This window comes from Ischnura elegans, chromosome 9, assembly GCF_921293095.1.
Source record: "Ischnura elegans chromosome 9, ioIscEleg1.1, whole genome shotgun sequence".
NCBI lineage: Eukaryota > Metazoa > Arthropoda > Insecta > Odonata > Coenagrionidae > Ischnura > Ischnura elegans.
This window is the reverse complement of record NC_060254.1, coordinates 50,936,965-50,954,262: the sequence shown is the minus strand read 5'-3', so window position 1 is coordinate 50,954,262 and position 17,298 is coordinate 50,936,965. Positions and strand designations below refer to the sequence as shown.

The following is a 17,298-nucleotide window of genomic DNA, read 5'->3' as shown; positions in this document are numbered from 1 at the left end:
TTCAGCGTATTTTAGACATAAGTAAAGTGGTACTAACTAAACCCCTGGACATCGAATAAAATGTCACCAAACGGTTACACTTAAAATAACTACAGCTTTAGCATACATTTATTCCTTATCCTTGCAATTAAAAAGGAAAAATAAAGTTATTTTCGTTCCTAATATCCATGTGCGGAATAGTAAGGTCTCCAAATTTGAATACTTTCTCGGGCTACCAGCATTTAAATTCTGATTTTAAAGTGCAACTATTTACGGCTCTAAGGAACCCAATTCGAAAGAAAGAGAAAAAATATTAACATTTATTTTCTTAATAAATGATAATGTTCACGCTCATTTTAAATCCATAGTAAATCTGTTTATGTAGTTCTACGTAGAGAGGGCTGAGTTTAAGGAGATTCGAGCATAAAAATGACCAATGGAATCGAATTTAAGCAAGTGCTACTAGTATTACTTAACAGTTGTGATCTAAAGACAAGGCATACTTTCACGAAATATGTTAGAGTTTAATTCTCGACAGCCTCTCAGATCTGACAACAAATAAGAAAGGAGGCTAGAATAGTTTTACCTCCTCCGTATCAAAGAGTCGGAAAATATAAGCGTTCAAGAGTCACATGAGTAGCATTTTCAAGGGAGTGTGTTTAAAGGGTTCTCTTTTGAGGCCACTTGTGCTGATTTGGAGCGGCTATTTTCCTTCCTCTGCACCTTACCTTGTACGTGCCGAGGTGTTCGACGACGCAGGGCAGTGAGGCATCCCGACCGAGGGCCACCGTCACGTTCGGAATGGGCTCTGCGAAGCGGGGTTCCTCCGACAGCGCTAAAATGAAGAAAATACTCAGATTACTCGCTGGATTCAGCGTAGAACACATAATACGAAGCACAACTGACACTGGGTGAATACCAAAATATCCTATTCATTTTAGGAAGGAATAGTTTTTTTTCGAAATAGAAATAACGTGGCTACTTTGGCTATTGCTTCCTATACACAATCACGGCAAATACTCAGTAATTCTCTGTAGCTCGGACAGAGGACGTGAAATAAGTGCCGGCGAAAATGGTAAAAGCGTTGTATTTAGAAAATATTCATTTCAGAATCATTAGAAATGAAAGGTAGCTGCTCTTTCCACAAATATTTAATACGTACGCGCGTTTGACATCATCTGGTACAAGAGATGACATGATGATGGCCCTTTGAGCCGAAACGCGCCGTACGTATTAAAAATTTTTAGAAAGGAGCAGCTACCTTTCACTTTAATAGGTTGAACTTATTTCATAACCACCTTACACGAGATACAAGCACTACACACAACAACAATACCCTTCGAGATACAAGGCAGCAATGTCCTCAGGACGCCAGCCCCGGCGGCAACGAACACTTTAATCTAACTCTTACTTATGCCTCGTTCAGTGTACGATTGTCCCAGCGATCGTCCTAACGATAGTTGGCAGAACTAACTGTATGAATGCATGTCCGGACAATAGTTCACGTAGTTCCGAACGCTGCCACTTTACGATGGTTAGGCGCTGTAAAACCGGAAGAGAACGTGACAAGAGAAGGATGAAAAGTTTTTAAAGCTCCCATCGCTCTATTTTTTTCATGGATTTGTCCAAGCAAGGAAGAATATGGGCAGAAGAAAAATTATACGTAAAATACACGTTGAACACGGTAATATCTTACTTAACCACACACACCTCAAAAGCTTAACTGTCAATTTCTCGGTCACTTTAGATTTCATAGCTAGAGGGCAGCACAGGTTTTAACCATCGTTTTGTGAATACGCGGTAGTTCCAACGATCGATGACACAATCGAAATCTCAACGAGGCATTAGTATAAACAGAATGAGCTTTGAGCAGGGTTGTTTAACGGCGAACCATCTCAATCAAAATGCCAGCTGAAGTTCTCCAAGACGACCAGGGGGCGAGGCTATAACACGTATCAGTAAGTGAAGAAAAGGCTGGGTAGAATTGGTAACGAAATGGCTGGAAAAGGAATTAAATTCATTTGCTATTGGAATTTGCACAATTATTTTACCCCATATTTGGTGAGGGCTGTGAAAGAATTTTTTTTTTCACACCTCGCATGTCCATGTCCATGGAAGGTGTGAAGTTGAATTTCGAGATAAAATTTGTCTGTACCTTATTCTAGTTTAACGCATAATTAATAAATTATTAGGTCACACCATTCTCTATCAACAATCAAATTTTTCGATTTCATGGCTTGTTTTCTCATCTTGATACATTCAAAACATGTAAAATAAATATTATTTACAACACACTTTTCTAAAATCTGACGCATGACCGCATTCCTCAGTAGGTAATGTAGTAATTCGTCCTCTTTAATATCTTATTTGTCAATTTCCTTCTCCTTTTTTTTCCAATTCTCATGACTTGACCATCTAAGTCAAAAACTACTTCCTTTTGATTTTAATGATAAAAAGTTAGAGATCTTAGATAATCAACTATTTTAACAAAAATCCTGTAACTTTATAAATTCATGCTGCAATTTACACACAAAGTGCTTTCTTCATATTATAATTCCACGAAAGAGAAATATTCTCCGTAGGCAACTTAAAACTTTCTAAAAATTGTAGGTAGCTTAAACTACTGAAAATTTTACATGGGTGTAATGAGTAGCCAACTGAATATGCTAGACTTTACAATTCCTTCAGTAATCCGTGTATCAATTGGTCTGCATCGGCAATCTTTCAGAATCTTCAGGATGATTGAAAAAAGCTTACGATATTGTTGCCGAAATACATTAAACGCAGGGTAATCTCCTCTTTAGCATTTCAGACTCACGTTTCTGAGGAACATTAACCACCAACCACCGAACACCATAGTTTTGCTTTTTCGTCAAGATTTCCCGTTTTTGCTACCACACGAAGCCAAGAATAAGTCCATACTTGCTTGTTGGTGATTATGGCCAAATTTATGAGCACTATCTCAAGCTGTTCGAGTGAACGGAAATTAATGTCCTTCAGGAAGAAAACGTTTCTAATATCCAATTTTGAGCCCTAAAACCGCAGAATATAAGTTGTAATATGTGTAATCTAAGTAAAATATCTATACGGTCATTTATTTTTAAATGCTATTTACGATTTTTTTATCGCAATATCTGTCCTTAATTTTCTATGTAATGCGAATATCTTCTCTAAAAAATGAAATGAAATAAATGCAGCTCCAATTTTTGCTCGAAGAGAATTTGAAATGCTTTCACTTTCGACGATTTTTTTCAGTAACCTACGGTAGCAAGTCGTAAAATACCATTCATTGTAATATTTTAAATTACCAAAAACAGTGGCCGATAAAATGGTGGATTTATTCCGTGAGTAAACTTTTATTCTCACTAATCTACGAAAAAATAGTCACGAAAGATAAAACCCAAGTTGATCACTTCGATAAGAGCTTGAAATGTAAAAATGAAATTATTAAAAAATTACCACATGGCCAAACGAAGTTGGGAAGAAAGTGGAAATCTGTCAAATCTAGATCCAATTACGATATAATTCGATCAATGAAAAAGATACTAGCATGTAAAACACTATGGATAAATATTAATTATGGGTCATTAACACGAAAGCGTGTATTGACTCATGAGATCAGTTGACTTGTACTTTTGCAATTTATAACTGTAGAACTTACAGCACTTCAGAGGTAATTTATAGCTGAAAAAATGAAGTAATTTCCAAATTAACAGACGGCATTAGAATAGGTGAAGTTTATGTTCTTGCACTTGCTTTGCTCACACCAAAATTTGCATACACCCAGCATCCATTCGCAATCATAGGGTGTATCTCTATGAAAATGCCAACTCCATTACAGCCATTATCTAGGAAAACGTTATCTACAAATAAAGCAATGCGTTTTCGTGTGCAAACCTCGTGATTCTCTACAGCATCCTAGGAGACAGGCATACATTTAGATTTAGGAGCCCATTCCTTGCTTGCCTTGCTTGCGAATTACTTCCAAGTTACATGAATAGTTTTCTACCACTCAAGCAGTGTTACCAACTCTGGCGATGTTTTATGTTCTACCATAATTGCTAACGTCGCACACACTATTGCCGGTAGGGTGCACTGGGCATTGGCGCATGGGCGCAATGAACTCTTAGGTAAACTCCTAAGGGAGAAGTTTACAGACTGCAGAAAGCCAAAGCCTTGCATATATCACATTTACGACTAAATTATCCACTCATGATATTTACCTGCACGGATTTCACCGTAGCAACCCACATCTAACAACCCTATAGGGTCAAAAGAGGAGACTTCATGATTAATCAAACAAATATGTTTAACTTAAGAGAAGTTATTCGAAATGAAATCGGAATCTTCTTACAATGTTTATTTGTAATAAAATTAAAATCATCTTCCATCATTAAATTAAAAAGAAGAACTTTGTGCTTTCACATTAATATTTATTCACGACCATGGTTTCAACGTTAGACGTCATCATCAGGTGACGTCTAACGTTGAAACCATGGTCGTGAATAAATATTAATGTGGAAGCACAAACTTTTTCTTTTTAATTTAATTATGAATCGCTTTCACCAAGTTACGCCTCAAACAATCAATCTTCCAACATAATAGGAGCTAAACCAACCCATAGCTACAAATACAATTTAATAAAGTATTGCAAACATAAAATTAGTAATTCGTGTGAAATTTGATCATAATTTGACATTTGGTTTTAATTATTAGAGTAAATGTAAATTCACGTGTGATTGAATAGGGGGTCAATATCATTACTTTGAGGCCAAAGCCATGTAGCTCCTTGAATTATGACACAAGATACAATTAGGATCCCTCCAAAATCAAGTGTGGCATTAATTGCAATTATGTAAATCTTTATAAAAAAGAAATCTTGAACACAGAAGCCTATTAACGACTAAAGTATACAATAGCATTCATGACTTAAGCAACAACACATACCGGAAAAATTAACCGGTATTCGAAGCTGAAAGCCAAAATTGCATCTCGATGCAAGGATTTTGAGAAAAATACTGAAAAAAATTATAAAGCTAGCTTTATCATTGATTCAAAAACAGTGATAGCGAAAGTTTAACTAGGTTATAAGTAAACTGATCTCATGAGTTAGTCCGAGTATTTGAGTAAGGAGAGTGTGGGGATACAATATGGAAATACATTGTCAATTAGTAAAATGTCTTTTCACGAATAGTGCGATATTTATTTTCCTTATATACATTGTTGTAGCAGAACTGTTTTCATCATATGGAAATCAACTGTGAAAAATCAAATTAAAGCACCAAACTACGAAAATATTGAGATGAGTATGTAGTTTTAAAGGAATATGCATATGCAGAGAAGATAGAAGTGGGCAACTGTTACTAGCAAAGCCTGGAACTCACGAGCAAGGATGATGCTGTCTGTTGAAAAATTAAAATTGTTCTCAATATTGAAGACACTGTTGGATACTAGGTCATCCCATCTTCTCACCCCAAGCCTCGCCTTGGACTAAATCATCTAGCGCCCCATCAGAAATGCAAACTCCGTCTCCACTGACGTTTTGCCCCGAGGGAACTTCCCGGACATAGACTCCATCTCCGTCTGCGCGCACTTCATTGCAGACCGTCTAGGGCACCCTTCTACCCACACTTCGCAACCTTACAACAACAATGAGCCACATTTCATGGCACCCTCGCATGACGCCAAGATTGAAATGGACGAGACTTGCGTTTCGCCGGCGCGCAATTAGCCAGGGGGCGACCTCTTGCTAGCAGCTGAGAGATACATGTCATCACTCGCCCTCCTGCTAGGAATACTTCTACCACACACCTCAACTTCTACCACATCCTTACCAGACACCAGTATATTCTCAAAACATCAAGGCTAATCATCAAATATTCGTGGCTTGGCCTTGGCCGACTTTTTATCCCGTGTATTTAAGCACAAATTCCCTCCAAACATAAGTACCAATGAATGAATTTTTCTCGGGTTCTCAGTCAGGTTAATCTATATTCTATAAAGTCCCCTAACGACCACTCATTCATTCATTCATTCATTCACTCACTCACTCATACAACTGTTTGGGGTGAACGAGACGAGATACGACAAAAAGTCTTATGTAGACCCCCTCTAAAATTGTCTGAAACCCCAGGAAAAATTATGAAAACTATAAATTTCCAATTATTTATCTGTCTATTCATATAAAATTGAGTATGGGGATTAGTTCAAAAAATGACCACCAAATTCCAATGGCGGCGGGGCAGTCATACAAACAAACAATCATAGCAACATATTTGTTTATGCAAACAAGAGGAGCTATATTGGGAAAGAAGTTAAAGGAATCAAAAAGAAAAACTGATAAATATAAGGAAGGAAATTAAGAAAGTAATATTTGAAGTGTCTATTTCTTTGCGTCTTCTTTCCGTAAGAACAAACATCTGTTTAAATCAAAGCGCATTCAAATGAAAAGCGGAGAAATATAAGGTAGGAAATTAGTTGTTGTGTTTGGTATATTACATCGAAAGTGTGGTGGTTATTAATTTCAAAGTTAACAAGTGCACTAAATGCCAGTTTAGAAATGTGATTCGTGCTGTTGACTATAGTTCGTATCTTGTTGGCGATACACGATTGTAGTAGAAAGACTTTTAAACAAGTCTTACATAATATAGGTAGGTAAAATGATTTTATTTTTTCATTTTTTGTGATGGTGATAACTTTTTATTTTTGTTTACGTTCTTTTTTCCGTTAATGTCCTTTTTAATGCACAATGTTATCCGTGAGCTGCAGGAGTTAATAGGCAGTGAATAATACAATATGGAAGATAAGTGCAAATAAAGGCATTTCTTATTCAATTATTTGTCTTGCGAAAATCACGTTTCTTTGAGTGACTAAGTTATTCAACTGTGAAAATTATCGAAATCTTGACATTCACAATGTCTTGTACACCAAAGGCTGTGATCCGTTACTCACCAGATTTATTGCGCATTGCGTTGGATATTAAAGCTGAGATATTTGTGTATCTCGATTCATTAAGACTTAAAATAGAGGTATTTCTGAAGTGAAATCATTCGCGATCACGATAAATAATATTTCGATAAAATTCGTTATACTAGCCCCAATTCATGCTAAGGCGCATTTGTTTCTAGATATTGATATTCAGTCCCTACGTAATTCGCTTACGAAGGGGAACAGCTGTTACATCTTATTCATATATCAAGAATTTGGTTGAGTTTTGTGGAAAATAATTAATAAACGTGTTTTTCATTGTAATTCGTAAAGTCGTTATGTTATGATATTACGTATGCATTGGGTATTACAGTGGAACGTGGTCTCAACGTTTTTTGTATCTGAATTGAATAAGTTAGAGAAACTAGATATTTATTTTACTTTTTTAGCCCCTCAGAAAAACGTTTATCTTTATAAATATTTACATTCATATTGTAGCCTACGTACCATGCGCTCGTTTTACGTGAAAGTGGAAATATTACTTATACCTAAGCTAGCCACCTTAAAAGTAAACGATCCTTAAGTAACAAGTAGCAAACAAAAAGTGTAAGACCTCCCACAGTGAGCATAACAGGCCGCAGGCCTTTTTCGGGGGGCCTTAGGGGGGGCAGAGCCCCCCCAGCGAGCAAAGCGAGTTCTATCATATAAGCCGACGTTTCGAGAGAAGACTTGTCTCCCATCGTCAAGGCCACGTTACTCTATGGATGCCCAATTTCACACTGAACCGATACGACCGTTTACAAGGACAACAATACGGCTCAGGTGTTGTCCAATTGGCTGTAGGTCTTTTGAAATTCTTTACGTTCTTCCCTTATGTTTTTTTATACAGCTGATTACAGGTCTCCATGTATTGCTGAGATAAAAGCCGGTTTTTGAAATTGAAAATTTTTGGATCGAGGCAGATTTCTATTGCCTCCTGAATTATCCGGTACCATTAACGCTGTGCGTGGCAAAGGATTTTTGTATCTCCCCATCTAATAGCATGGTCTTCATTAATGCTGTATTCCGCCACGGCCGATTTTTCTGGTTGCGCTAATCTGAAAAATCTTTGGTGGTCTTTTAGCATCATCTCAACCGTCGGCCGGTCTCCCTCACATATTTTTATGTATTTATTTCATCAATAGCATTCACCAGGAGAATTAAAATCGTTTATAAGTAGCCATTATTCGTTAACTATGGCGTGACTTCTTGGAATCGACTTATAATCGAAATAGTGAAAAGTAAAACTTTGTGAAGTCACATATCAATGGAAGCCGAGTTTTCAACGTCACCTCCACCAAGTTGAAACATAGGTCGTCCATCAATTAAATTATCTGGATTTACTAAGTTTACCTTTTGAATATTGGAGAAGTGCCTACTTATTTTTAAAAATTGTACAAGATTTAAGGATTCATACACAGCAATCCAATTCAAATGGTATAAATTCTCAAGTAAAATAGAACAATTCTGGCACAATATACATTTGAATTATATTTTCCTAATCTCTTTTAGTTGAAATTCCGTCTATGACTCACGCACAAAGCGCTTTAACATTGCATAGATATTAGTAATGACAGGGTGAAGATAAATTCACCCAAACGAGCTAAGGGCAAAAGGAAACATCGCAAGCTTTATCTTTTACGATTAACTGATTCACAACTCATCTAACGTTTGTAGGGAAGGAAGAGAGCATGCGATAAACAACACCGACAAACCGACAAAGATATTTATACAAGAAAGTGTGCGAGGTAACAGAGGGTGCTCGAGGTGGGGTAATAGAAAATAAAATAATAAAATGGTGGAAAAGGTTAGGAAATAAACGACAAATAAATTTCATAGCTTTATGAAAAATAAATTGACCCAAATGAAGAAAACTGGACGTCGGAGCGAGCTTGAATCGACTTCGAGGCATTTGAAAAACCAGGCAAATCAGAGAGGCGATTATAACCTTCAAGACGAGAGTGAATGAAAGCAACGATAAACACAAAATGGGGTATTCAAATAGGGGAGAGTAATTAGAAGAGAATGAAAGTAATGGCCCTCGACTTGTACAGAACTGAGGAGTATTTCTCTTTCACGCAAGACAAAATATTGCTCATTTCGTTCGTTCACGGATCCTAAATAATAACATTTTCCGTTCCCTTTCTCATCATCCATTTGCTTTTCTCTCTCTAAGCATTCTTCACAGTTCAATGTTCATTAAATTTTTTCTAAAAATCCACGGAGAAATAAATAATTCGCCTTGACCGGGATACGAACCCGGATCCCCCAATTTCCGGTCAAGTTCTTAAGCCATTAAAGCTGCCGAGGCGTCATTCCTATCTGTGGAGATTTAAGGACACTTCCGCACGATGTGGTATGGACCGCTACGCATATGATGCGACAAGAAGTCCTAACCGTGCGCACAGCGCCACAGCCGGAGAGCAAGGCCCAGACATAAAACACAAAGAGGTGTTCGCTCTTGACTAATTTAAGTATACCTGGACTAGCCACGGTGATAACTTTACAGGAGTCACCCTCAATGCAAAAATTTTTCGAAAAATCCCTCTCTAGGTGAATGATTTTTCGCACGTTTTGTGCATTACGGGTGACTCCCGTAAATTTGTGACCGTGAATAGTCCCGGTATACTTAAAAAATTAACAATTTTATGGATAAAGGACGAGAAAAGTGTCAATAACAAGGTTGAGATAATACATTTTTCGAACAAAGGAGAATTTGCTACTTTTCTTTGTCTTTTTCTATTACTTCAGCTTCTTCCCTCAAATGAGTCAATGTGCCATTCAAAAATTCTAAAAACTTTTGTTTTCAATATAATTTTCTATAGATATTCATCAAAATGTATTTGGTACTGCGATTGTGTTACATATAGATTTAAATGTTAGAACCGAAGATTTCTACTCGAATATATGCATTAATCCTTCAACCCTTCAACCCTTCTCCACATTCCTTAGACCCGTTCTGCGCAATCCACGCATTTGCCGCGCTTAACGCACCACATGCACTGCCCATGACCGCCTTTCCTCTCTGCACACCTCTCCCGAGAGCATAAATCAGTACCTCACGGGCCATTTGTCAGAGGAGAAGGCGCCGCGCGGCGAGGCAATCCCAAATTTCGAGTCGCCTCGCCCTGCCTCACTGCTGAGGCCGGCGGTGCCCGCGTTTGCCCAATGTATTACGTATAGAGGCCACAGGATGAAAGGTGACATGTTTATACTTTCTCCACCACTTTATACTTTCCTTGTCTCCTCGATTAAGCAGGTGCTTTTGTATCATTCTTCCTCAATCAGCCTTAATCCATCTTGTCCGATATAGCCCATAAATTTCCATGAAGGAGAATGACGCCTTGATAGCTTAACTGCTTAAAGCACTCGACCGGAAATCGGAGGGTCCGCGTTCAAGATCAAATCAAGACGGATGATATTTTCTGTGTGGAATTTTTGCACAATTTTGCGGGTGACTCCGTAAAGTTATCACCTCGGCTACTCCCAGTTTACTCAAACCAGCCCTATACTTCATTTCCAACTTTCGACTTATATGACCGGGTAAATCCCATCGGCCCTTCCCCTTAGAGAGGAATTCATTCCTCTTAGAGAGGAATTCATTCCTCTCTAAGTATGCAAGATCTGCGAATCCACACCCTAAGTCACTTCATTCCTTTAATTTCCGCTCTAATTTTCTCATAAAAAAACCAAGCCGCCAGTTAATATTTTCCTACTATTTCACTGCGTGACAAAAATAACAAATTTACATTTAGCTCCCTAATTTTATTTCTGAGCCTTTTGAAATGATTAGGTCAGGATTTTCTTAGGAACATAGAAGGGAATAAATAAGTGACTTACTTTTAAATGCTCCAACACCACTATTCCTGAAAGCATCAGCATTCCAAATTTCCATTTAACATTTTTTCTCCATCATCTTGATTACCAAATGTTTTTGAGAGCTTATTAAAGAAATTTCTACACCCAATATTGTCAAAGTTCGACGTTCCCATACATTTAAGAAAACTTCAATGAAACCGATCGAAGTCCACGAATTATTAATGCTGATTACGATGAGGAAGAAAGGCTGATGACAGAAAGGGCATATTCAACGTGAAGAAGGGCTGAAAGTACCTAAGAAAGAATGATTCTGACTGCACCCAGCACAATTGAATATATAAGGATCCATGTAAATCGCCGTCAACACACAAAGGCTTGCGGGTAGGGTGCTGGCTTCCGGCCGGGAAAGTGTCACTTTCACTCACTGGTTGCGGCGCGTACGGCTAAATGCTGCGCCTGGTTGTGATGTGCTGAAAGGTGACGAGTGAATAATGGTCCCAACTGGAATGCGATGTTTTCTGCGCCATGATTACGTTCGGATGGTAAAATCCTAATTTTTGAATTCGAAAGAGGGCATGCTTTCTACTGTTAGTACGGCCACATTTCACCCAGGTTTAGCCACGATTTATATGATTGGTTGTGGAGGAAAAAGGATAAACTATCAATTCCAAATAGCTCTACCACACGAAAGTCGTAGTTGGTGTATCCTTTAAAAGGAAAGATAACACAGAGATCAAATCGAACTATATTTTCCCATCCTGGAAAGCATTCCATTATACGAAAGTATAAGGACTCAATGGATATTTGGAATTAAATAGAGTAGAGCAAAAACTGGCAATCACAGAGAAATATGGGCTTGTCAGAAATTAGTGAATATATGAACTCTACAAAGACGTATTACTGATTTTTATACGAAAAGTATTCATTACGGAAGTATGCTGCATCTTAAAGTGCAGTCAGGTAAAAAACATGTCCAAACATTTTCAAAATAGGAGACTCATTGCTCTGGAAAAGTCAGTTTCGGAATAAAAAGGCTTTTCAACATACGACACTATTATAATAATCAATAATGTAATTCGGAATTTAAAACATGATTTAATCTAACATATCAAAGTACTTGAATCCCCACTTCAGGAAAACGAACCTGGACGATTGTGTAGTAAACACAAAGGGAATACAAGAAGCCAAGTACATGTATAAGTATTCCTGAAAAACAGATAAGTTCTGAATGCCAAAAATTTTAATGATTTCTGCACGGAATAATATTATCTCTGGTGTCGGAGACATCCTCATCATCATCACTGTCGGACCGTAGATTGAAAAATAGACTAAGCCTTTTAGATAAATTCAAGAGCAGTGTCTTTTCTAACGAAGTTAACCATATCTTACAGACTATAACCATAACTTACTACGGAAGATCACATCATATAAATAAAATAAGAGAGATAGATTGTAGAACAGACAGATTCAGAATGTCATTTTTTCTACGATCAATAAGAGATTATAACGGCAGCGATAGAACTCATAAATAGATTGCATGACTAGTAGTGTAGCTAACTAACCTATGTAAAACTTAATGCGTGTTTCTTAATTTTATTATTATTTCTAAAAGCATATAGTAGTATAATTTGTTAGTATACGTGACGTTTTTTGGACCTTGCGGTGTGCATGTGGGAGTCCAATTGCATGCTGGTGATTGATCACCACCTGCCAAACACCCTAGAGGTGGCTCGCAGGGTATTATGTAGATGTAGATCACTGGTTAACAATACTAAGATGGGTTTGACGCAGCTCTCCAATCGATTCTCCTATCAGATAATCTTATCACACCCACGTATTTCATCACTTTCATATCCTTCTATATCTGCACCATGTATTTTGTTCGGGGTATTTCTTTTTAATTGTTGCAATCCACTTGTCCATCGACGATTGTCTTCATCAGGCCATCATGTCTCAACATATGGCCTACAAGATTGTTCCGCCTTCTTATTAAGCTTTTCATGAGGCTTCTTTTCTTTCCTACTCTTCTTAAGACTTCCTCATTGCTAAATCGGCTGGTCAACCTGATCCTCATGATTCTTCTGTAGCACCACAGAAGGCATAGAGATCCTGAAAATGTTTGCTGCACACATGTCATTGACTAAGTTCTGCGCATCATATTTTAATAAAATACTTTAGGGAGCGTAGAAAAAAAATTTGACTGAGGATTTACGTGGCAAATGAGAAAGAGAAGGGAAGGTAAGAGGAAAAGTGTTACAAAGAAAAAGAAAGAAGAAAAACAGAGGGAGAAGGATTCGGGTTAGCGACAAACGGGGCTTTCTCGGCGTATTTGGGAGGACAACACTTTCCACTCCTTAGCACTTGTTTCTGACGAAATCCCGGCGTGAAATTCTGGCAAGAGCTGACGAGGTGAAGATTGTATGTGTTTCTGGAGGACTGAGGAATTACAGACAGGTGGGCAGAAGGGAGTGTTCTCAGACGCTTCATCAATTTTCGATGGATAATTTTCCATTTTCCAATTCTGCATAAATATTTTAAGGCGGCTAAGCCAGTTGTACTATCATATTACCCCTTAACCCATTATAATCCAATGCTAAATCTATGTAAATCAAAAATGCATACATTTTCAGTTCTACTCAGGAACGATTTAAACAACGTATTCTTTTGTACTGTAAAGTTAAATGGCGGAATATCTAGCTGCCACAATAATTAAGAATTAGTACAATATTTTCACATTTTTCAAAGGAGAAGTATAGAAATGTAATTTATCCTATCTATTTTTCAAAGGAGAAGTATAGAAATGTAATATAAATATCTCCTCGGAGAAGCTCTTCGTTAGAAAGTGTTAACATGGCAGCAAACTGAGGAGGAGCCAACTTTGCAACCTTAAGTGCTCTCGATGCAGATACTAGTCCAAAAATCTTCAAATAAGATTTCTTTCCGAAGGATATTTCTAAGTTAGTATATTAAATTCAATAGGATGAATATACCACTTTTTTCATTTGAAAAGATTGAATACTCATCTATACTTTGAAATAAACATGAAATAATGGTTTCCAAAGCAGATATGAAATTAGTAGAAAAAACTTTCGCATGTAATTCACAAAGTATCTTCATCTCAATCAATTTAAAGCGTCAAGCAAATGATAGCTTGAAAAACTGTCAGTAAGTTTCAATACATTTACCTACAGTATGCAGATTCTTAACATTACCGAGAACCTTGAGGTTAGCCGCTCTTTCACAGCAACTACGCTTGCGAATTCAAAGTTGCGTGTCGCGTGCGTGCAAAGTTGTGTTGCGTGTATCGTTCCTAGTATCTATTTCGCCTTAGGTTGTCTCCCGCACGTGCAATGTCCTCTAGGGCTATTTGCACCTATACCAGTTCATAGACTAGCGGCAAATCATAATGGATACGCAGCGAGTGATGGATAGAAAAATTTCGAGTCTGAAGAAGACAATGTTTCTAAAGAACATATACGGATTCGACGGCTTCCACAGTAGGCAGACAATTTTACATGAATAGGTATTATTCTTTGAGGATATACTCTGTTGCAGAACCAACGTGAACTCTCCGTTATTTAAACAAGGGTAGTAAAAATGCAATACCACGTTTCCAAGGCATACAGCGAGGAAGGATAAAGGAGTATTGGGAAAAGAATGCACTGGGTACTAAACGGGATTTAAAGGAGGTATTACGTGGTCACACGCCCCCAAAGAAGATATGTATATGTATGAATGTGCATAAGGAAATGGTATAGTAGGGTGGAACGGGAATGCACCAGCGCCCTCCGGAATACAAAGTAGGCACGCGTAGTGTGACGTTAAAAAAGGAACAATTCGAAGATGACGAAGGAGGTGCAGTGGAAATAGCAAAGGCAGAAGCTGAGTTCTTTAGTTGGATGGCGGTATAAGGAAGAGTATGATCCAGCACAGAGGTCAATCATGGCCCACTTGGACTTATATTAGAATACTCGTAATTAGTGTGGGACCCGTATGAAAAGGGACAAACAGAATCCATCAAGAAGGTGCAGAGAAAGGCAAAAAGATTCGTCATCTTCGAAAGATTAATGGGGGAAAAAAAGACAAAATTGTCAGTGAATGCTGAAAGTACTGAAATGGGATTCACAAGGACGGAGGAGGAAAATAAGTAGGCTTTGCGCACTCTTCCGCACACTTAAGGGGGAAAAAGCCTGGGGGGAACAACGGAAGAAGATTGAATACCCCAACTATATTGGTAGGAATTTTGACGGAGTTAAGGATCCATTAAAAAGTGAAGAATGTTCTTCAGTCCATCACAGAATCTCCTCTTAAACTTATACATAAGTTGAAATTCTAAGTAAAATCTGAGACAGAATTGTCTGACACTGAGTAGTTCATAATTTTGACATAGGCAGTTCACTGCTTTTTAAAATACGGAATTATGTTTATCCCCGATTTTCATCAGCGATACATGGTACTAATATAATTTTGCTTCTATATTAATCAAGTATTTTTGGTGCTATAATTTGATCAATGTGTTTTCCCTCGATAAATGATTTCCGCACCGTGAAAATATTGCGTCCGCTCGATCTGGACGTTTCCTCCTTCGATTCCATCTCGCTGACCTTTTTGTTGCGTCTGGATAACAGAGTGGCCTAGAGGGTCAGCTCTCACGAAGTGGGATGGGAGACCTCTCACAACACAATCCTTCCCCCTCCGCATTCCCCAATCCAATATTCTCCCCTCTCCCGACAAATTGCCTTTTCTCGTGGTCTTTCATTCTTCCTTGGTGCACCCACCCGCATGAGATACTCGCCACCTTCTGATTCCAGTCTCCTTTCCATCCGAGGAGAGGAGGGAGTGTCCAAGGCGATTCAATAGGGTGGTTTCCCATTATTTTTTTATTACCTAAATCGAAAGATTATTACTCCTGGAGTACGTATTTCACGCTTTTAGATTTTTAAATGACGATATCTATTTTTAGCGATTAAATGAAAAGTGGAAAATTTCAAGCGCGCGAAAACGCGATGGCTACGTATGACAGCTGGGAAAACTCTGTGTGACGTCGCTCTGGTTCCCGCTGCCGCAAGTGAGGTGACCTTGGGGCGAGGCTTTGAGCGCTGATACGACGCAGGATGCTAGCAGGTAGCAGAGTACCCTGTAGCAGGTACCGCTTGGCTTAAATAAGGATTATTAATACCCTATCAAACGAAGAAAACATTCCGAACTTAGCCAGTTTTAATAGGTGATTATTAAGACATGTTTCCCTGACCTCTGTGCCTCATGCATGCATTGGTTATCTCAGACGATGTAAAACTCCTACCTACTCGTATAGAAACTCGTATAATCGCATTGGCGCCAATCTGGCCTTTTTCAATGCGGTTAAAATTGATCGTTGCCATTTGTCTAAACTGGGATTTCTAAAACCAAATAATTTGTATATTATGAATACACTAATGGTGGGTAAGGAATCGCAATCACTGCCTTTCATTTTCTTTGATGAAGGAGACTACCCTATTCTCCTACTCAATGACTAATATCTGTCAGGATATGTATCACCTTAGAAGATTAATATTTTCGGGTAATTAGAGGATTTCTTCAGCTTGTGTCAGGCTTAAAAATTGATCAGGCATCCTGCCCTCCAATTTCCTCTCCCACCCCTGTATTCCCATTCTCCTCATCAATCCCTTTCCCGTTCACTCTTAGCTCACCAACCCCCGAAAAATCCCCTATTCGATGGGATTTCCTCCCGTTCATTGCATTTACCAAGGGGTCTGCATAGAGGAGGCTCAATTTCATCCCACAGAAGGTTGATTTCTATTGCCACTTTGGTCGCATTTTAATCGGTTTTCAAAAATACCCGTGGCGCGGTGATGAGTGCAATGCGATCCACTTTTTTCCAATATTTTTCAGTGTAATGTTCGTAATTGCGAGGAAGAGCATTGAAAAGTTATGAACCCATTTGAATGCTCGGCGGTTGACAACAAATTTAGAGGTCGACTCGAGGATTCTCTTTTTTAATATTCGTGGCAATAGCGGTGGATCGCCTCTCTCCCAATATTTTCCATTCCTCTTCGCCTTCAGTCCTCTTCCCCAGCATCATATACACCTCATATCACGCTTTCGCTTCAACCGCAACCTCCTTAGCCTTCATTCCACATTCATTTCGTTTCCCCCATTACTATTCTTTTGCAAGGGGGAGAAGAAATTTTCTTTAGCAAACATTGATGTATCTTCTCCCTCCTTTGGCTCTTTATACTTCGGCGATGCTCATTTTCATCTGTTCCGTTGCTATCTACGCCTTTTAATTCTTTGCTACTTACCTTCACTACCTATGTATGCACTCCTGCTCAAAGATATCCGCTTTTAGTTATATTTTTAATATTTTTGGTGATGAGCTCATACGCAAAAGTTTTTCAGCTACTCCATTTAAAATGAAAAAAAAAAAACTTATACAGCTAACGTCTACCAAGCATTCTTGTGGTAGTGTAGCTTTCATATGTGGCTTGTATCTCAGCTGCCCACTTTTTCAAGATGCACTTGGCTTTCATTTTT

General features: G+C 38.2%; 1 protein-coding gene across 1 annotated transcript in view; it reads right to left on the bottom strand.

The window, feature by feature from the left end:
* The window catches only part of LOC124165665 (lachesin-like), a 327,508-nt gene that overhangs the window by 165,765 nt on the left and 144,445 nt on the right, over positions 1-17,298 (bottom strand). Inside the window, exon 2 of the mRNA XM_046543146.1 lies at positions 708-814. Within this exon, the coding sequence (XP_046399102.1) occupies positions 708-814 (107 nt within the window). The remainder of the gene's footprint in view (positions 1-707; positions 815-17,298) is intronic.